General features: G+C 43.8%; 1 protein-coding gene across 1 annotated transcript in view; it reads left to right on the forward strand.

Annotated features, from left to right (window-relative positions):
• LOC126282318 (cholinesterase 1-like) overlaps positions 1–22,561 on the forward strand; it is a 175,167-nt gene that overhangs the window by 97,016 nt on the left and 55,590 nt on the right. Inside the window, exons 3-4 of the mRNA XM_049981975.1 lie at positions 4,517–4,673; positions 16,267–16,452. Coding sequence (XP_049837932.1) covers positions 4,517–4,673; positions 16,267–16,452 — 343 coding nt within the window. The remainder of the gene's footprint in view (positions 1–4,516; positions 4,674–16,266; positions 16,453–22,561) is intronic.

Raw genomic sequence — 22,561 nt, forward strand, 5'->3', positions numbered from 1 at the left:
AGTTACAAGAGTCGAGGGACATGAAAGGGAAGCAGTGGTTGGGAAGGGAGTGAGACAGGGTTGTAGTCTATCCCCGATGTTATTCAATCTGTATATTGAGCAAGCAGTGAAGGAAACAAAAGAAAAATTCGGAGTAGGTATTAAAGTCCATGGAGAAGAAATAAAAACTTTGAGGTTCGCCGATGACATCGTAATTCTGTCAGAGACAGCAAAGGACTTGGAAGAGCAGCTGAACGAAATGGACAGTGTCTTGCAAAGGGGGTATAAGATGAACATCAACAAAAGCAAAACGACGATAATGGAATGTAGTCGAATTAAGTCGGGTGATGCTGAGGGAATTATATTCGGAAATAAGACACTTAAAGTAGTAAACGAGTTTTACTATTTGGGGAGCAAAATAACTGACGATGGTCGAAGTAGAGAGGATATAAAATGTAGACTGGCAATGGCAAGGAAAGCGTTTCTGAAGAAGGAACATTTGTTAACATCGAGTATAGATTTAAATGTCAGGAAGTTGTTTCTCAAAGTATTTGTATGGAGTGTAGCCAAGTATGGAAGTGAAACGTGGACGATAAATAGTTTAGACAAGAAGAGAATAGAAGTTTTCGAAATGTGGTGCAACAGAAGAATGTTGAAGATTGGATGGGTAGATCACATAACTAATTAGGAGGTATTGAATAGAATTGGGGAGAAGAGGAGCTTGTGGCACAACTTGACAAGAACAAGGGACCGGTTAGTAGGACATGTTCTGAGACATCGAGGGATCACCAATTTAATATTGGAGGGCAGCGTGGAGGGTAAAAATCGTAGAGGGAGACCAAGAGATGAATACACTAAGTAGATTCAAATGGATGTAGGTTGCAGTAGGTACTGGGAGATGAATAAGCTTGCACAGGATAGAGTAGCATGGAGAGCTGCATCAAATCAGTCTCAGGACTGAAAACCACAACAACAACAACGTAAGCAAATATGAATGTTTTAGCTGGACCACTTTATTCGCTTTGTGATAGATGGCGCTGTAATAGTCACAAACGTGTAAGTGCGTGGTATCACGTGATAGATGGCGCTGTAATAGTCACAAACATATGCCACACATTTTTAGACGAACAGTTCCTAACAGGTAGGTTTTTTAAATTAAAGTACAGAACGTAGGTACGTTTTAACATTTTATTTCAGTTGTTCCAATGTGATACACGTACCATTTCTGAGAACGCGTGCTGTACAGCGTGATTACCTGTAAATACTACATTAATGCAATAAATGCTCAAAATGATGTCCGTCAACCTCAGTGCATTTGGCAATACGTGTAACGCCATTCCTCTCAACAGCGAGTAGTTCGCCTTCCGTAATGTTCGCACATGCATTGGCTGTGTGCTGACACATGTTCTCAGGAGTTGTCGATGGATCACGGCAGCAAATATCCTTCAACTTTCCCCACAGAGAGAAAATCGGGGACGTCATATCCGGTGAACGTGCGGGCCGTGGTATAGTGCTTCGACGACCAATCCACCTGTCATGAAATATACTATTCAATACAGCTTCAACCGCACGAGAGCTATGTGCCGGACATCCATCACGTTGGAAGTACATCGCCATTCTGTCATGCAGTGAAACATCTTGTAGTAAAATCGGTCGAACATTACGTAGGAAATCAGTATACATTGCACCATTTAGATTGCCATCAATAAAACGGGGGCCAATTATCCTTCCTCCCATAATGTCGCACCATACATTAAGCCGCCAAAGTCGCTGATGTTCCACTTGTCGCAGCCATGGACGATTTTCCGTTGCCCAGTAGTGCAAATTATGCTGGTTTACGTTACCGATGTTGGTGAATGATGCTTCGTTGCTAAATAGAACGCGTGGAAAAAATCTGTCATCGTCCCGTAATTTCTGTTATGCCTAGTGGCAGAACTGTACACGACGTTCCTGGTGCATAGAAATATGGTTCGGGTGCAATCGATGTTGATGTAGCATTCTCAACACCGACGTTTTTGAGATTCCAGATTCTGGCGCACTTTTGTCTGCTACTGATGTGCGGATTAACCGCGACGTTTCCTTAAGTAACGTAACTATCCGGCGAACGGTACGGACACTTGGATGATGTCTTCCAGGATACCGAGTAGCATACATAGCACACGCCCTTTCGGTATTTTGATCACAATAGCCATACATCAACACGATATGGACCTTTTCCGCAATTGGTAAACGGTCAATTTTAACACGGGTAATGTATCACGAAGCAAGTACCGTCCACACTGGCGGAATGTTACGTGATACCACGTACTTACACGTTTGTGACTATTACAGTGCCATTTATCACAAAGCGAAAAATGTCGTCCAGCTAAAACATACTTTACGTACTACACATATATATAATAGAAAATGGGGGTTCGTATTTTTAAAAAACGCCGTTGATATCCGTTTGCCGTTTGGCAGCGCCATCTAGCTGGCCAACCATAGCGCCATCTGGTTTCCCCCTTCAAGCTAGACCAGTTTTGTTCTTTGTAGTTTTTTCGTTTTATGCTTATTTCATGAGATATTTGGCCCGGTCACTATCAATGGACCACCCTGCTTACTATTGGTATTTTGGTTTCTTCATGTCTCCTGAGATTTCTCTGGAATACAGTGGGATGATTGATGACTCAGTTGAGTTACTTGTTTACATAATTGGCCAGTGCATGGATAGACAGCGAGTGTGACTTGCAACAGATGTAACTGCCGTTACAATGATATGAAAGTAGCATGTTGTTGGTGAACGGCCGTAGAATGGAGAAGCGAAACAGCTGTTGCCAATTTTAAAATAAGACAAGAACTTTATGTCCGAAATCTTTATTTGTTTTTGTTTTGATTATTTTGTGATTCTTAAGAGCTATTGTGTGAAGGGTAGAATACAAACAGCCAGATGACTTGAGCGTAACCGCGGATTACATTCCTCACATTAGTGGGTCGTAAGCTAAATGACGATAACTATTGTATGTAAAGTTTTAGACTGTGTATAATACCCCTTACATTTTTGCGCTGTAGGCTAAATAATGATGACGGTTGTATGTGAAGTTTTAAAATTATACAATAAAAAGGTCGGAAGGCAGGAAATCAGGCGATGTCTGCCCACGTGTACGAGGGTCACTCCAAAAGAAATGCACACTATTTTTTTTAAATCCATCTTTTATTCTACATGTTTGAAAGTTTTGCAGTGTATAGATACATCCTTTAAGAACAATATTTTGATTTCTCCTCATAATTTCCATCCCTCTCAACTGCCTTACGGCATCTTGGAACCATCGCCTGTATACCAGCACGGTAAAATTCTGGACCAACCTGTTGGAGCCACTGTTTGGCAGCTTGCAAAAGGGAGTCATCATCTTCAAACGTTGTTTCACGAAGAGAGTCTTTCACTTTTCCAAAGAGATGATAGTCACATGGAGCAAGGTCAAGACTGTAAGGCGGGTGTTTTAGTGTTGTCCATCCGAGTTTCGTGATCGCTTCCATGGTTTTTTGACTGACATGTAACCGTGCATTGTCGTGCAATAGCAAAACATCCTGCTTGTGCCGATGTGATCGACCACGACTCATTTTCTTCAGTGTCGTCACATATGCATCAGAATTTATGGTGGTTCCACGTGGCATGATGTCCTTCGGAATCGAAAAACCCCGTAGTCACAACATTTCCACCTGAAGGTGTGGTTTTGAATTTTTTTTTTTCCTTGGGTGAATTTGCACGACGCCACTCCATTGATTGCCTCTTCGTCTCTGGTGAAAAATGATGGAGCCAACTTTCATCACCTGTCACAATTCTTCCAAAAAATTCATCTCCACCATTCTCGTACTGTTCCAAAAGTTCGCTGCACACAGTTTTCCTTTTTTTTGTGAGCTACTGTCAACATCCTGGGAACCCACCTGGCACAAACCTTTTTTAACGCCAACACTTTCAGTATTTTCCAATCACTTCCTTGCCCTATCCCAACGTGGCGTGACAATTCGTTCACTGTGATGCGTCTGTTAGCAGTCACCAATTCGTTAACTCTCTGCACATTGTCTGGAGTGTGTGAGGCCTGCCACTGCGAGGACAATCCTCAATATTGCTGTGCCTGCGTTCATCACTTAACCTGCTTGCCCACCGACTAACTGTACTGCGATCGACAGCACCATCTCCAGACGCCTTTTTCAACCTCTTGTGGATGTTTCCCACTGTCTCGTATTCACAGCACAGGAATTCTATGGCAGCACGTTGCTTCTGACGAACGTTAAGTGTAGCAGCCATTTTGAAGACATACTGTGACGGCGCCACTCACGGGAACAGGTTGAACTAAGTTTGAAAACAAACTGGAAGGATGTATCTACACACTGTAAAACTTTCACACATGCAGAATGAAAACTATTTTTACAAAAATAGTGTGCATTTCTTTTGGAGTGGCCCTCATAGTAAGGTGATATATAAAAACATTTAAATAATAATAATAGTAATAGTAATAATACTGAAAAAATATATGTCTGTCACATTGTAATACGACAGCTCGACGGGTCGGAGGAAGGTGCTGCTGTAATGGTGTACCTCCACGGGGGCGCACTCACCAGCGGTTCTGGAGATTCGACTGTCTACGGTCCTGATTTCTTCCTCGAAGTGGACGGTATCGTCTTCGTCACCCTCAACTACAGACTCGGCGCAATAGGTAAATACCTATGAAACATTTCTTACGTCATGCGCTTCGGGTTGTTTCCTTCAAACTTTCGCAAGCAAGAATCCCCATGTCTTCGAATATTTTCACTTTATTCAAAATATGGAGAATATTGATATTCACATCTATATATAAACAGTGATCCAGGTTCTGTCAAATGTTTTTTATTTCAGTCTTTGATCACAATATTAAGTCCTTCGACGATGACTGGTTTTAGGAAGTAATGATGACCATCTTCAGATCTGTTTATCACATTACTACATGTTGTACAACAGATCTGAAGATGGTAATCATTAGTGCCTAAAACCGGTCAATATTGTGGTCAAAGACTGGAATAAAAATTATTTGTACTGATTTTCTTTAGTCGGATAAGGCTCAAATTGTGCCTTATTAATATTTCTTATTGTCACTGTATGTTTTATGTGCCAGATGTTCAGCTGCGTCACCAAGGGATATACTTACAACCTACATCCACATCTTTACTCCACAAGCCAATTTACTAACTTTTCCGCCATTCATGTCCCATTCACGGACGATGTATGGGAAAAATGACTCTCAGTAAAGCTCCAAATGACATCTAATTTCTCTAATTTTCTTGTCTGTATCACATCGCCAGACGTATGTGGGAAAGGTAATATTTTGTCCGATCCATCATTCACTCGGAATCTCAAAAGTAAACCTCTCTGCGATGAACAGCGTAACTCTTGCAAGGTATGCCATTGGAGTTTGTTGAGCATCCTCATACCGCTCTCCAACCGACTAAATGAGCCCATGTCAAAACACGCCGCTCTTCGTTGGAACTTCTCGTCTATTGATCCTACTCGGCAAGATAACCAGACTGATGAAGAGAACAGAAGAATTCCAGTGAACGTTTTATCAACCACTTCTTCCAAGGGTGAATTACATTCACTTAAGATTCTCCCAATGAATCTCAATGTGATATCTGATTCTCCTTATATCTATATGGTCACTCCACATTAGTCGTTCTGGATGGTTACTTCTGCGACCTAGTAAATTTGGAGTCAATAGAGTAACGGAACAGTAGTGGATCTCTTCGCCTATTTATGAACAATACCTTGCATGTTTTTCCGTTCAGGCTCCACTGGCAATCCCTGCGCCAAACTTAGATCCTCTGCAAGTCCTACTGAATTTCGCTACGGACTTCTGGCTTACAACATTCCTATGAACAACGGCATCGTTTGCGAGTATCCTCACAAAGCTACGAATGTTATCCACTAGATCATTAACATTAACTGCTGTAAGCGGCCCTATAACTCTCCCTCGTGATACTCCCTGTGAGGTATCCGTTGAACCGTTTAGCATACTCGCAACGTGCCGCAGAACCGATCCCTTGTGATCTACGGGAACTGGAAGCTCCGAATAAGATCATGCTAATTTAAGAGAAACAGTTTCATGCAATGAATAACGTCTTCCTAAATCAAAATTAGTAGGAATTGATCTATATTAACGACATAGGAGACAATCTGAGTAGCCGTCTTAGATTGTTTGCCGATGATGCTGTCATGTACCGTCTTGTAAAGTCATCAGATGATCAAAACGACTTGCAAAATGGTTTAGATAAGATATCTGTATGGTGCGAAAAGTGGAAATTGACCCTGAATTAAGAAAAGTGCTAAGTTATTTACATAGTACTAAAAGAAATCAGCTAAATTTCGATTATTCCGTAAGTCATACAAATCTGAGGGCTGTAAATTTAACTAAATACTTAGGGATTATAATTATAAAGAACCTAAATTGGAACGATCACATAGATAATATTGTGGGTAGAGCAAACCGAAGACTGCGATTCATTAGCAGAACACTTAGAAGGTGCAACAGGTCTACTAAAGAGACTGCTTACACTACGCTTGTCCGCCCTATTCTGGAGTAGTGCTGTGCGGTGTGGGATCCGCATCAGGTAGGATTGACGGATGACATCGCAAAAGTACAAAGAAGGGCAGCTCGTTTTGTGTTATCGCGAAATAGGGGAGATAATGTGAAGCCATGATACGTGAATTGGAATGGCAATCATTAAAACAAAGGCGTTTTTCGTTGCAACGGAATCTTCTCATGAAATTTCAATCACCAGTTTTCTCGTCCGATTGTGAAAACATTCTATTGGAACTCGCCTACACAGGGAGAAATGATCATCACGATAAAATAAGAGAAATCAGGGCTCGCATAGAAAAATTTAAGTGCTCGTTTTTCCCGCGTGCCGTTCGAGGGTGCAACGGTAGAGAGACAGCTTGAAGGTGGTTCTGTGAACCCTCTGCCAGGCACTTTTTGTGGATAGCAGCGTAATCACGTAGATGTAGATGTAGATGAGTTGTGCATGAAAGTACTGGTACCACACATCACATGGATATACAGGGTGAACATTAATAAAACCTACAACCTCCGGGAACGGATTCCTGACTGGAAATGTAGGAAGAAATGGCTTATGGACAGTTCCTCTGACCGAATGCTGTGTGTTCCTCGTGTGTTGGAGGTGATAGGGACAGTAGCGACTGTCACGCAGGATACACATAATCGTACTTTGGTTTGCACTGTGTTGGCTGACCACTCGCCTGGACCTTCTTCTGTTGTTATTCTCAGTATTCTGTAGAACCCAGTCCTCCAGATCTTGTGTACACACTTTCTGCACACTGCTGGCACAGTCGTCTGTCTGAAAGAGCCCTTGATCACACTTCTTCTTCTTCTTCCTTTGCTGGTGCCTTGTCCTGCGGTTTCGCAGGCTCGGCACGGTTAGGAACGGATTTGGCAAGGTTAATGTTAAGGGGTGGCCGGATGCCCTCCCTGCCGCCACCCCGTACCTCACAAGTCTGCTGCAATTGGCTGGTGAGATTCTGACACTGATAGGACCAGCTAGGTTTTGTAAAGCCAGAACACATTTCACCTTACGTCGCAATCGGGAACAGACTAGTAGCAGACAGCGTGAGGAGGGTACCTGTTCCTGGTCATTGCAGAGAGCTACGGAGAAGGGCGCCTAGAGCTATAGTGTACTAGGGAGGCAGAGCTAGGCTCAAAAGTTCCAGCCGCTATTGCAGCCGCCTTCCACACCCTCACTAGTTCAGAACGGCAAGCATGCACCATCGATGCAGCCATCGAGGTGAAAGTTTCATTGCACAGATTTAACATTCACAGCTAGCTGGTAACAACCATCATTCTCTTTGACGAAAGTTCTGGTGTTCGTTCTTCCTTGTACGGGGATCTTTCTTCAAATCACTAACCTTTTTTTGCAGTAATTGCCTGTACTCATGATGCAGTTTCATATTACGTTTTTATGCATTTAGCCACCTATGCAAAGGCTATAGTTCGCGTTTGCGTTCTCTTGTCACTTATTGAAAGTTACATACTTGGTTTAGTGGATAAATCATTTTCTTTGATGTCTTATGGCAGTAAACCAAATTGGTGCAGTTAATGCTGCTATTCTTTAGTATTCTGGTGACTCCGTTCATACGAGGGGTATCCAGAAAGTAAGTACCGATCGATTGCGAAATGGAAACGACTATGAAAACCCGATGAAGCATTGCACAATTGTGTTCAATAGTGTCTCTAGTATGCCTGTCGGTTGGATCACTTCCCTCTTTTCAGTTCTGGGCGTATGATGAGCTCATAAAGATGCGCAGAAAATAATGTCTGCGGCCAAGTATGAGGTCCTAGTGACAGATTTCGCCTGATGCTATGAAGCCCACATTACAGAACTGTCACACGGTTCCTACTTCGTGACAATTCTCGGTCGCAATCTGCAGGGTCAATGAAAATGCGCCTGCAGCGTTTTAGATGGGAAGTGTTTGATCACCTGCACTACAGCCCGTAATTGGCTCCCTCAGTGTTTCATCTTTGCTCACAATAATTACTGGCTATGAAGACAACATTTTCGCACAGACAACGAGGTATAGAAGAGCGTAGAGAATTGGCGGGAAGTACAGGCGGCTGCCTTCTATGACGACGGTATCGGAAAATTGGTACAACGCTACGACAGATGTCTAAGTCGGAGTGGTGACTATGTAGAGCAGTGGTTGGAAGCTGTAGCTAACTGTTGCAGATGAAATATTTCTGATTATCACAGTGGTTTCCATATAGCGATCAATCGGAAATACAGCGTTAAGATTAATAAAACCGACAAACTGCAGGAACGGATTCCTGACTGGAAATAGAGGAAAAATGACATATGGACACGTTGCCACGATGGATGGCGCTGACGAATGGCAGTTCCTCAAAGTGGTCAGGGTTCCTTGTCTATTGCAGGCAGTGTGATCGTCGCAGCGTGCTTTAAGCAGCAGTATGGTCCGGAATTCATGACTGGAACAAACCGAGATGGTGTCTGTGTTCGGTCAAGCAGATGGAAATAGCTAAAACAAAAAGAAAAAAACTGCTCTCACAGACACGCACTGCTTCCTGGACTCGGGTAGGCGCACCGGCCCTGGATCGAATCCGTCCGGCGGATTACCGACGTCCGCCAGTGTGTCGGTCAGCCGTCAGTCTGGATGTGGTTTTTAGGCGGTTTTCCATATCCGGCTAGGTGAATACCGGGCTGGTCCCCACGTTCCGCCGCAGTTACATGACTCGCAGACATCTGAACACGTTCCCACTATTCCATGTATTACACTAGAAATTAGTGGTTACACTGATGTATCTCTCTTTCGGTCTTCAAAATAACTCTAACTTTGGGCAAAATGAAACATTTCAAATGTTTTCACTGACGTTAAAACATTTAGGCACTGAAATGAATCAGTGGTAACAGGTGAAAATTTCTGTCGCACTGGGACCCAAATCCGGATCTCCCTTAAGGGCGTCGGCCATCCGAGCACGCTTTCCAGCTGACCCAGATTCCCAGCCTTTTACACGATACTGGAGTAGCGTCACATTCCCGTGAAATCCTTACTCACCATTTCGAATGCTCGCAAGAGATCTGGTTTTCTTCGGATATTCTCGTTACAAACTTCTAGAGCTTGTAGAGGGAAGTCAGTACATAACATTCTGAATAGGAACTCATGTCCGGAAATGTACCGTTTTCGTGCTACAGCAGTTTGAAAACAAGTTTTTTAAGTAGGTATTAAACAGTGCAGTCACGGTGGGGGTGGTTACGCCGGATCGGCTAATGTCGTTTGTTGTCTATCATATCTCTCTTACCTGGTTCGAGCTTCATTCATGTATCTGTGAGTGTTAGAGCAACATGGCTGAGTACACGTTGCCAGAACACATCGAGATGATCCTTCTGAAAAATGGTGAAGCACATGGTAATGGAAGACTGCTCGTCATCTTTATCAAGATTGTTCTCCACAACGTATGACTCCATCGCATACCTTCCTCGACACGATTACGCTACGGCTTCGAGAAAGGGTACCTTTACCGTCAGCAGGCGTGACTGTGGTCTTCCAAACAGTCGCCACACACCCGAATTGGAAGCGACAATATTGCATCACGTTGAATAGAACCCGTCAACGAGTCCTCGAGCAATTTCTTTGGCTATTAATGAGTGGAATTTTAAAACAAGCGGTGTACTGGGTCACTCCTAATCAATTACTTGTAGAAATAGTCGTGTTACCAACATGTTTTCAAATGGTTGTAGAAATTACGCGGTGCGCTTCAGGATATGCGTTTCAGTTCAAAATATTATCTATTCACCCCCCTCTACAAGTTCCTAGAAATTTTTAAACATCCTCTTTAAAAAATTATGAATGACTGTGCTGGCAAACTTCTACGTTATTTGATTTTCAAACAGCTGAGAAACCTCAACGTACTCAAACAGTTTTCTCTTTACTTATTCTGATCATCACTTAACTGACACACAACTGACACACAACACAATCTGATTTTCAATAATCCCTACAGAAGAATGCCCCTGACTAGCAATAACCTATACCTTTCATGAATCACTTGCCTCACTAAAATCTTCGTTACTCGAACTACTGCAATACAGCGAGTGCCAATGCTGCCAGCTAAATAAAATATTCTAACTACTGAAAGCACTAACTACTGATAGGCATAGTTAGCAAATGAAAGATTTTGATAGAGAATAAAGAATGTATTTACTTTAATAGTGTTCAAAAGTCATCATATATGCATGTATCTATCAGTTCATGACATCCAACTTTACAAATTTCCTTTTTCTGGCGGACACACGTCCAGATCGTCGCTTATAGTAACTTCTCAAAACTCTGGCATCTCTCTCTCCACATCCTACACTGCTGCCGGCTCACCTCCAACTGCACACGCTACAAGCTGTTCACATCCCACTGGCTAACACTACACAAGTGAATATTCCGATAATGCCAAACAGCCACAGACTGTACACAGCACAGTCAGTGATTTTCATACAGAGCGCTACGTGGCATTACCAACATAAAAACCTAAACAGCCTATTTATAGTTTATAACGGGTTTCCGAACACTCCGAAAGTAAAATAAAACTTACCCACAAAGTATTTCATGCACCTTATGATGGAGAACGAAACTTAGGTCATCCACACCCACCCATCTGGTTGTTGTTGTTGTGGTCTTCAGTCCAGTTGTTGTTGTTGTTGTGGTCTTCAGTCCAGAGACTGGTTTGATGTAGCTCTCCATGCTACTCTACCCTGTGCAAGCTTCTACATCTACAAGAACCTACTGCAACCTACATCCTTCTGAATCTGTTTAGTGTATTCATCTCTTGGTCTCCCTCTACGTTTTTACCCTCCGCGTTTCCCCCCCAATATTAAATTGGTGACCCCTTGCTGCCTCAAAATATGTCCTACCATCCGATCCCTTCATCTAGTCAAGTTGTGCCACAGATTCCTCTTCTCACCAATTCTATTCAATACCTCCTCATTAGTTATGTGATCTACCCATCTAAACTTCAACGTTCTTCTGTAGCACCACATTTCGAAAGTTTCTGTTCTCTTCTTGTCTAAACTATTTATTGTCCACTTCCATACATGGCTACACTCCATACAAATACATTCAGAAAAGACTTCCTGATGCCTAAATCTATACTCGATGTCAACAAATTTCTCGTCTTCAGAAACGCCTTTCTTGCCATTGCCAGTCTACATTTTATATCCTCTCTACTTCGACAATTTATTTTGCTCCCCAAATAGCAAAACTCATTTACTACCTTAAGCGTCTCATTTCCTAATCTAATTCCCGCAGCATCACCCGATTTAATTCGACTACATTCCATTATCCTCGTTTTGCTTTTGTTGATGTTCATCTAATATCCTCCTGTCAAGACATTGTCCATTCCATTCAACTGCTCTTCCAGATTCTTTGCTGTCTCTGACAGAATGACAATGTCATCGGCGAACCTCAAAGTTTTAATTTCTTATCTTAAGGCTCATGAAATATTTTCAGGATCAGTTTCATTTTGCACATTTGGTACGTAATCCCCCTTCCTTATCCAGAGAAGTAGTGCCTATCGTATGTTTCTCTACTTCTCAGAACAACCGCTACTACTGTATACTACACACTGATCAGCCAGAACATTACGACCACCTACCCTGATATGGATACCAGCAGCGACGAGTCGAAACATGGAAGCAATGAGGCCTTGTTAGGTCACTGGACGGAGTTGGCACCACATCTGCACATACAAGTCACCTACTTCTAGAAAATTCTGGGGAGGGGGCGATGGGCTGTGACGCCTCATTCACACATGTCACAGAAGTGTTAGATCGCGTTCAGATCTGGCGACTTGGGGGACAGCTCATCAATTGGAAATAGTCACTGAGTTACCCTAACTACTTCGTCATGTCCCTAGCCTTGTGAAACAGAGCATTATCTCGTTGTAAAATGCCTCTGCTGTCGGGAAACATGATCGTCAAGAAGGGGTGTACTGGTCTGCAACGAGTGTCCGATACCCCCTGGCCGTCACGGGACCTTTCACGAGCTCACCTGGACCCATGAATGTTCCCCAGAAATGAGCCACCATCAGCTTGTCTCCGTCGCGCAGTAAAGGCATCAAGGATATGTTCCCCTGGAAGACGACGGAATCGCGCCCTCCCATCAGCATGATGAAGAAGATATCGGTATTCACCAGACTATGCAACGCTTTCCCATTACCAATCGCCCAGTACCGATGGTCACTTGCCCATTTCGTTCGTAGTTGCCGATGTCGTGGTGTTAACATTGGCACAAATAGTAATTGGGTCAGACTGCAGAGGCCCATCGTTGTTCAGCGCACTGTGTTCAGACACATTTTTTCTTTGTCAGCATTAAAATCTGATATTAGTTCCACCGAAGTTCGCGGCCTGTCCTGTTTCACCAATCTTCCCAGCCTACGACATCTGACATGTGTAATGAAGGGTTGCCGCCCAACCCCACAACTCACACTCAACGACGAACCTAGGTGCACGAATGTCAAAACGTCATTTTTCGGATGAATCCAGGTTCTGTTTAGAGTATCATGATGGTCACATCCGTGTTTGCCGATACTGCGGGGAACGCACATTGGAAGCGTGTATTCGCCATCGCCATACTGGCGTATCACCTGGCGTGGTGGTATGGGTTGCCATTGGTTACACGTCTCGGTCACCTCTTGTTCGCATTGCCGGCACTTTGAACAGTAGACGTTACTACCCTTTATTCGATCCCTGCGAAACCCTACATTTCAGCTGGATAAAGCACGACTGCATGTTGCAGGTCGTGGACGGGCCTTTCTGGATCCAGAAAATGTTCGACTGCTGCCCTGGCCAGCACATTCTCCAGATCTCTTACCATTTGAAAACGTCTGGTCAATGGTGGCCGAGCAGTCACTGCTCTTGATGAACTGTGGTATCGTGTTGAAGCTGCAGGGACAGCTGTACCTATACACGCCATCCAAGCTCTGTTTGACTCAATGCCCAGGCGTATCAAGTCCGTTATTACCGCCAGAGGTGATAGTTCTGGATACCGATTTCTCAGGATCTATGCACCCAAATTCCGTGAAAATGTAATTCATGTCAGTTCTAGTATAATATATTTAACCAACGAATACCCGTTTATCATCTGCATTTCTTCTTGGTGTAGCAATTTTAATGGCCAGTAGTGTACATGCACCGTGCGCGTGTCTGACTAACAGTGATTCCTCGCCAGGTGACATAGCTATCGCGTAGACTGGTTTATATCGATAGTAGGTATAAAAAAATGATTCTGACCACTATGGGACTCAACTGCTGTGGTCATCAGTCCCCTAGAACTTAGAACTACTTAAACCTAACTAACCTAAGGACATCACAAACATCCATGCCCGAGGTAGGATCGAACCTGCGACCGGACAGCGCGCCTAGAACCGCGAAACCACCGCGGCCGGCGATAGTAGGTCTGTGGTCATAATGTCCCGGCTAGTGATGGTATAGAGACAGAAAGCGGAATAGCTCCTGTTCTTGGGGATTAAGAAGCCGCTTCAGCTGTAGTTGTCTTTTTTATTATTAGATCAGAACCTGTTTCGTGACACTGAAAACCACATCCTCATGTGACATGTAATTAACGACGGGAGGAAGATAGTGGTGGTCGTAATTTTTTAATATCTTTATTGCAGATCGATTTCAGCTACCGTCAACTGTGAAACCGTCATTCGTTATCTGTAAGGTGAAATTGCATCATGTGCCGTTTATGAATCGTCATCACTTGGAGAAAACGCACTTAACATAGCTACATGCCGGCCGGTGTGGCCGAGCGGTTCTAGGCGCTTCAGTATGGAACCGCGAGATCGCCACGCTCGCAGGTTCGAATCATGTCTCGGACATGGATGTGTGTGAAGTCCTTAGGTTAGTTAGGTTTAAGTAGTTCTAAGTTCTAAGGGACTGATGACCTCAGATGTTAAGTCCCATAGTGCTCAGAGCCATTTGAACCATAGCTACATAGTCGCTGAACATCTACAATAAACAGATTAAGGAGTTACGACCGGTGCTGCCCATCCACTTTCCGCGGATTTCATTAATACGGCAGTTGAGCACACTGTTCGTGATGTAGACAAGTCTTAAGCTACTTCCATTTAGTGATTTATTAGTTGGGACTGACAACGAGTATTGGATACCATTCCCTAGGCTACTAAGCTCTTATGACTTACTTGCATGTTAGCTGAGATTGTGGTTTCCAGTGACACGAAACCGGTTGTGAGCTGATAATAAGCAGTTAAGACCAGTTGAAGCAGCTTCTTAATTCCTAAGATTATTAGTGATAGCTTTCGTTGCCCTGTCTACAAGCTTCTCTGCTTCTGTTCTAAGCCAAACTGGGGTACTTCTGGCTGTCATTCGTTCTGAATACAAGTACAGAAATTTCTCGGTAACGTCTTTCTATCTGCTGTGACGACTCTGATACAGGAACTATTTCCTTCGCTTATGCCGGCTGGTGTGGCCGAGCGCTTCTAGGCGCTACAGTCTGGAGCCGCGCGACCGCTATGGTCGCAGGCTCGTATCCTGCCTCGGGCATAGATGTGTGTGATGTCCTTAGGTTAGTTAGGATTAAATAGTTCTAAGTTCTAAGGGACTGATGACCTCAGATGTTAAGTCCCATAGTGCTCAGAGCCATTTGAACCATTTGAACCTTTACCTAATAGGATGATTGCTTCGGAAATGTTTCTTTTATACAGCGATTCGGGTGCAGCTGTAATGGTTTCGTGCACTTTTTTGCGTGCAGTGTGCTTACCCCTTCTAGAGTATGTCCAATTTTTGTGGTGTAAGTACCCTCAATGATCCCAAATGAGATTTTCACTCTGCAGCGGAGTGTGCGCTGATATGAAACTTGCTGGCAGATTAAAACTGTGTGCCCGACCGAGACTCGAACTCGGGACCTTTGCCTTTCGCGGGCAAGTGGTTTACCATCTGAACTACCGAAGCACACCTCACGCCCGGTACTCACAGCTTTACTTCTGCCAGTATCTCGTCTCCTACCTTCCAAACTTTAGAGAAGCTCTTCTGCGAACCTCAATGATGTCAGTACCGACTGAGATACGATGTGACCATCCTCGTAACAATCGCCTCCGACAACTTTCCTGCTAGGGGTACAGCCGAAACAGGAATTACTCAATTTGGATCCTCATCTGGAGTACATTACCTAAAATTTCATTTAGCTTGGTTTCAGCCGTCTTACCTCTTCCTCTCTGCGATACACTTCGCTTTCACTTCACTTATCTGGTCAATACAGCATGCGTAACTTTCTTACTGCTGTGGAAGTAGAGGAACATTCATAACGGCCAATAAATGTTCTGTCTTTTAAGTGTCCGCCGGCCGGAGTGGTCGTGCGGTTCTAGGCGCAACAGTCTGGAACCGATCGACCGCTACGGTCGCAGGTTCGAATCCTGCCTCGGGCATAGATGTGTGTGATGTCCTTAGGTTAGTTAGGTTTAACTAGTTCTAAGTTCTAGGCGGCTGATGACCTCAAAAGTCAAGTCGCATAGTGCTCAGAGCCATTTTTAAGTGTCCTCATAAGAAGACAAATGACGCTGTTGGTTGTGTATCAAGTGACGTGCGTTCCTTGCAGTTGAGTACCTCGATACTGCCTGCCTTGTTGGACGCATATCTCTCTAGCTGCAGCTAATACTGTGAGGATGTTTTTTTTTTCGTAATACCGTTGCACTTACACGTACCTTACAGTGAGGCTAATGACGCTTCTGCCCTGCACGGCAGGTTTCTTGAGCACCCAGGATTCCGTCATCCGAGGGAACTACGGCTTCAAGGACCAGATCGTCGCCCTGCGGTGGGTGCAGGAGAACATCGCCGCCTTCGGCGGGGATCCCGCCAGAGTGACGCTGATTGGTGAGAGTGCGGGCAGCGCCTCCACCTCCCTGCACCTGATGTCGCCTCTCTCTGCAGGTAATCAGTGCGTCCACACTTCTCTCCAACTTACCGTCAGATCCCGCTTATAATTAGGAGGTGACCAGCTCGTAGTCGGCGGGTTAAAAGACGCGTACAATAGCAACATTCAGAGGAAAGGTGAAACAGCTTTCCAAGCTGTATGGCTTGTAAACGAGCCCTCACTACGCTACTCCCACGCCCACCCGGTTGGCCGTGCGATCTAACGCAGGTCTCTACGGGCGGGAAATAGCGCCTGGTCCCCGGCACGAATCCGCCCGGCGGATTTGTGTCGAGGTCCGGTGAGCCGGCCAGTCTGTGGGTGGTTTTTAGGCGGTTTTCCATCTGCCTCGGCAAATGCGGGCTGGTTCCCATTATTCCGCCTCAGCTACACTATATCGCCGATTGCTGCGCAAACAAGTTCTCCACGTACGCGTACACTACCATTAAGCCGTCGGCACACGGACCGTGCTGTCGAACGTTAACGTTGAGCGTGCCAAGTTCAACGTGCTACTGAACGCTCAGGAATGAGCCGAGCCGAGCCGGCAAATGGCACGCTGCGTGCCAAGGGAGCACGCAGCGGTGCCGATTGCGCTGTCCCTTTTTGTTTTTTTAGGCCTTCTTCTCGGTCTTCTTTGGCAGTGCGTTGGGCCCAACGTGATATACGCGATAGCAACGCACTCCAGCGGCGTTGACGGATGTTTTAAGTTCGTAAATCACACTATTTACTCAAAGGGCGCGCATAAAATTCCCATGTGACCTCTATTAAAACGCACATTTCCTCCATCGTCCACGAAAAGGAAAGTACCATGTCCAATCATTAAGGACACAAACCTATAAAAGTTTCGTTACAAACAGTGCGGTACAAATTTGGAATATTTATCCGCATAAGATAAACATTATTTCATCATTCCCACATTTTAGTAAAACCCTAAGGTCAGTCTTACTTGATCACAGTTCCTACCCAGTAGCAGAATCTTTACAACATGTGAATTACGAAGCGTAAAACAAAAAGGATAAAAGAAAAAGGAGAAAAATATTTTTATACAAGTAGCACAACTGTCTTGTAGATTAAGCCAATCGAACAAAGTCACCCATCAAAAAAAGGTGAACTTACACTTACATAACAGCAACTATTATAGTATTTACTTATATTAAACTAATAATAAAGTATCAGAACCTAATAAAAACGCGAATGTTTGGAAAAATTGTAAGTGTCAAGACGGGAACCACCGCACCAAACAAACAACTTTACACAGGACAGTGACGGTACTCATTACGCTAAACCCACGCCACATCCAGTGCATCTTATCCTAGTATGTTACGCCTTTCAGAAAACCTTAATCGTGGATAAGTTACTAATTGAAATTTAATTATAACAGATTGTACCAAGTACAATGCGTTTTGGGTGGATCTTCAGTGTGTCGCTGCCTTCAAATAGCCTACTCTCATAATACGCAAGTTACAATAATTCTTTTGCCACGAATATGATGTTCCCCATTATTTTATTGAAACGAATCACACAATTAACAACGGGGTTTTCAGTGATTCTCAACTTGCTGGTGCTCAGAAACGGCATATATATATATTTCGGCTTGAAATGAAAGCCAATATGGCGCCTCACAACTCTACTGAAGGGAGACGGCGTGCGTTTGACGTGGGTGGCGTTGTGCCGTCTCATTGGTCAACGCTCAGACGCACGCTCAGAGTATCTGACATGCCAGATATTGCTCTGCACGTTCGGAAAGACTCCCGAATGTGCTGTTCCACGCAATGACGTCAGAAACTCGGCACGCTCAACGCTCGGATGCACGATCCGTGTGTCGACGGCTTTACTGTACCACGCAAACATAGGGGTTACACTCGTCTGGTGTGAGACGTTCCCTGGGAGGTCCACCGGGGGCCGAACCGCACAATAACCCTGGGTTCGGTGTGGAGCGGTGGAGCGGTGAAGTGGACTGCGGTAGTCGTCGTGGGCTTGCGGACCACTTTGGCTGCGGCGGGAACGGTGTCTCTCCGTCGTTTCTAGGTCCCCGGTTAACATAACATAACCCTACTCCCCTCCTGACAGTGTCTAAAACATGAAATTCATTTCCTACAACAGGCGTTATTCCCGCTTTCCATCACAATGACATTGAACTACAACAGATGTAATGACAGATCAAGAACAGAAGGGACTATCCCAACTCCACGTAAATAAGAATCGCCTACTGACTCAGTAAAATTGGAAAGTTCCGCAGAAATATAAACAATGAAGCTCGCACTATTGACAGGATAAAATGACACTAAAATAGGCGTACCTAAAGACTGGAAAGTTGCGCAGGTTACTCCAGCCGATGAATTACAGACCCATACCACTGTAGATTTCCAGTAGGCTTTTCGAACATATACATTATTTGATCGGTATGAATTACCTCACCGGGAAAACAATCTGTTGATACATCGTCAGCACAGATTCAGAAAATATCGTTTATGTGGAACACCGCAAGGGGATCTCAGATTTATTTCATATTTCCAGATACCCGAAAGGCTTTTGATACCCATCCTCACAAGTGGCTTCTAATCAGATTGCCTGGCCACGGACTATCGTTTAAATTGTGTAAATGGATTCGCGATTTCCTGTGAGAAAGGCGACAGTTCGTAGTAGCTTGAGGAAAGTCATCTAGTTAAACAGAAGTGATACCTGGCGTTCCCCAAGCAATCTTTAGAAACAATTTAGGAGACACTCTGAGCAACCATCTTAGATTGCTTGCAGATGATGCTGTCATTCACCGTCTAGTACAATCATCAGAAAATCAAAACCAATTGCAAAATTATTCAGACAAAAAGAGGCAATTAACCCTAAGAAACGAAAGTGTAATGTCATCCACATGAGTACTAAAGGGAATCGCTTAAATTACGGTTACACCACAAATCTAAGGGATGTCAGTCCAATTAAATACTGTAAGGTGTCAGGCAAATCCAACACCTTACATGAAAACCCTGACATGATAAGCAAATCCAGTAGTATGTCACATAGCTCGGAATAAATCGTGACATTAAATTAACCAAAGTAATACGAGTAACGAGTGAGCAAATGGAATACCACAGACTAACACAAGAATGCCTAAATGCATGTCGTACCTTCCCACCGTGAGGCAGACGCAGTTCCGAGGGGAGAAACGAGGACAGAAGCCGAGAGCAGAACCGTGTTAAGCTAGATAAGGGAGGGGCTGGGCACCCACGCCGCGAGCCTACCTGTACGACTATACAACCCGCACGTTGTAGCGTGAGGCTTTATCGCGTCTCAGGTACGTCAAGGATCACCCCCAGCCCACGTTAAAAGCTAGAGCCCTCCAGAAAAGCAGTATATATCTTACGATAACACAAAAAGGGCCACTACCACCCGCAAGTTTTAGCGTGAGACTTTTTCGCGTGTCTGTTACATTAGGATCACTCCCTAGCCCATGTTAAAAGATAGAGCCCTCCAGAAGAGCAGTATAGATCTTACGATAACGCTAAAAAGACCACACTAGCTGCAGGTTTTAGCGTGAGACTTTTTAGCGTCTCTGTTACGTTGCTAACTTTAAAAACATTGCCCCACCACGAAAAGTATAACGTTTCTCATTGGATAGACAGAATTTTTGTAGGCGGAACTTAAGGTTAATATTGAGACCCTGATTGGTCAGATGAAAACATAGCCAGATAGTTTTTTTTAAACTAACTTCGGTAAATTGTAGTAAGGAGAAGTTAAGAGAGAGTTGGTTCCGAGACGGCGAGCTGGATGGCTGCTGCGCCGGCCGCTGCCGCCCTGACGCTGCTTAAACACCGACAAGGTAATGAACGCACGCGATGCCGCATTTTTGAGCGCATGAGGCTTCACTCAGAACTGCAGAAGTCTCATCTGTTACATCCCTTTTTTGCGTAACACTAGTGTCGATCGTTTATTAAAACTCATGGTGTTCACATTTGCCACTTGAAGTAAAAATCTGAAACGTGATAATTTTTCTGTTATATAGTTATTGAGAAGGCACATCAGCCACTGTAATTTACGACAAGTTAGATAAGTAATTAAAGATAATTGAGGGTCACTGTAGACCATTTTGATAGTTTTCTCTTTTGTGAAACTTAAACCTAGATTATAGATGTGATATGGCATAGGTCATCCTTCGATCGATTGTAGAACTTGGAAACCCATTCAAGGAATATTCGTTCACATTTTTGTTGAACGCAGTTGGTTTTTACCATCCTGTATTAAAACATTTTATTTTATCAATAATGCAATTTATAAATGATGTTTTGTGAGTAGAATAAAGTTACCAATGGTAAACTTAACTGATTTTTCGACGTTATTTTACCAGCTAACTAAAAATAGGAAAGCCTTGAACCCTTTCCACTAAATTTAGTTAGTATTAAGATTCTTTTACAGGGAGGGCAGTGGAGCTGACGCTGAGATCATTAAGCATTTGGTTATATCATCGCTAGTCTCACTGAACTCTTCTGAATTCTACATGTCATGTGTGGCCTGGCGTCTCCTTACCAGCAGCAGGTCCCAGGTTCAAATTAGTTAATTCCCTACAAAACACACTCAGAGCGTCGTTGCGCGAAAGTGGTAGGGAGACATGATATAGAACAATCAGACGCCACCATGAATGTTTAGATGATGTCTCCTGTGCTCGCTTTTGAGCTGAAACGTAGGACTGGCGGCGCAGCCCTGCCGCTCGTATTACAAACGCGTTACGAACACAGCCGCAGCAAATCCACGTGGATGCCAGAGATGCGCGCTACTGTCACGCGCCCCTGTAACCAACCAACACCGTGCCACACGTTCTGGTTTATGAACGCTAGGCACTGACGACAGCGATGCTGTACCGTTGCCTTTGAAACCTGTTCCACAGTTTATTCAAGTTAAACAGCTATCGCGATTAGGCAAATCGATCATCACAAGAATTTTGATGGCTTCCTGAATCACCTAGTTGGAGGGATAACGCAGACATTAGCCAATCAACATTTCAATTTCGTAACAATCACTATCACGGCCTCAACTTCTGTTTGTCCTGTCAGTTTACTTGTTCTTCTGTCCCTTTTTGGTATGCCCAGAACGCTTCTTTTCATTGCTCGAATGGAGTCTGTCCATCTTTGAACAGTTTCCACATTCAGTGTCAATGTTTCACTTCTTTGTCTTACTCTGGCAGTTTACCGTGGTTACAGCCGCTCTTGAAGTCACATAGTGAACTCCAAATCAATTCGAAGACCACTTCTATTTATTCACAAAGTCTCCATCCACTTGTTCTTTTCACCTATCCTAAGTACGTTCGTTTTTCCACTATTCTTATAACTTTAACAGTAATTTTTAGTTACAGGGAAATTTGAAGAGTTTATATATGAAGGAAAACTGAAAACATCAACAACACTTAAAAACGTAAACAAGAAAAGGATTGCAGTTCATTTGGTAAACTGAATGCACGATTTAGATTTCAATTTCTAAACTGTCCCAAAAGAAAAGTCCTACTGTGTTGGCACATCCAGCTCCTGGAAATTATAAATTAAAGTTAGGCAGCCAGTAATATTAACATGTGTACTCGCAATTTTTTCAGAATTCAGCGAATGCTAGAAATTAAAGAAAAGACTGATATCTTGTTTTAATACATATCTGATTAATATTCACACAACTTTTGTTAATAAGTAGCTACATGGTAGTGCGCAAGGAATACCTTGGACATAGTTACTTCCTAAAATTACAGGTTACAAGTTGAAGAAAGAATTAATATACACTACTGGCCATTCTGGCCATTAAAATTGCTACACCACGAAGATGACGTGCTACAGACGCGAAATTTAACCGACAAGAAGAGGTGATGTGATATGCAAATGATTAGCTTTTCAGAGCATTCGCACTAGCTTGGCGCCGGTGGCAACACCTACAATGTGCTGACATGAGGAAAGTTTCCAACCGATTTCTCATACACAAACAGCAGTTGACCGGCATTGCCTGGTGAAACGTTGTTATGATGCCTCGTGTAACGAGGAGAAATGCGTACCATCACGCTTCCGACTTTGATAAATGTCGCGTTGGTCGAGATCGTACGACTGTTAGCATGATATGGAATCGGTTTGGATCAGGAGGGTAATACGGAACCCCATGCTGTAT

Source organism: Schistocerca gregaria, chromosome 7 (genome assembly GCF_023897955.1).
Source record: "Schistocerca gregaria isolate iqSchGreg1 chromosome 7, iqSchGreg1.2, whole genome shotgun sequence".
In the NCBI taxonomy this organism is placed as follows: Eukaryota; Metazoa; Arthropoda; class Insecta; order Orthoptera; family Acrididae; genus Schistocerca; species Schistocerca gregaria.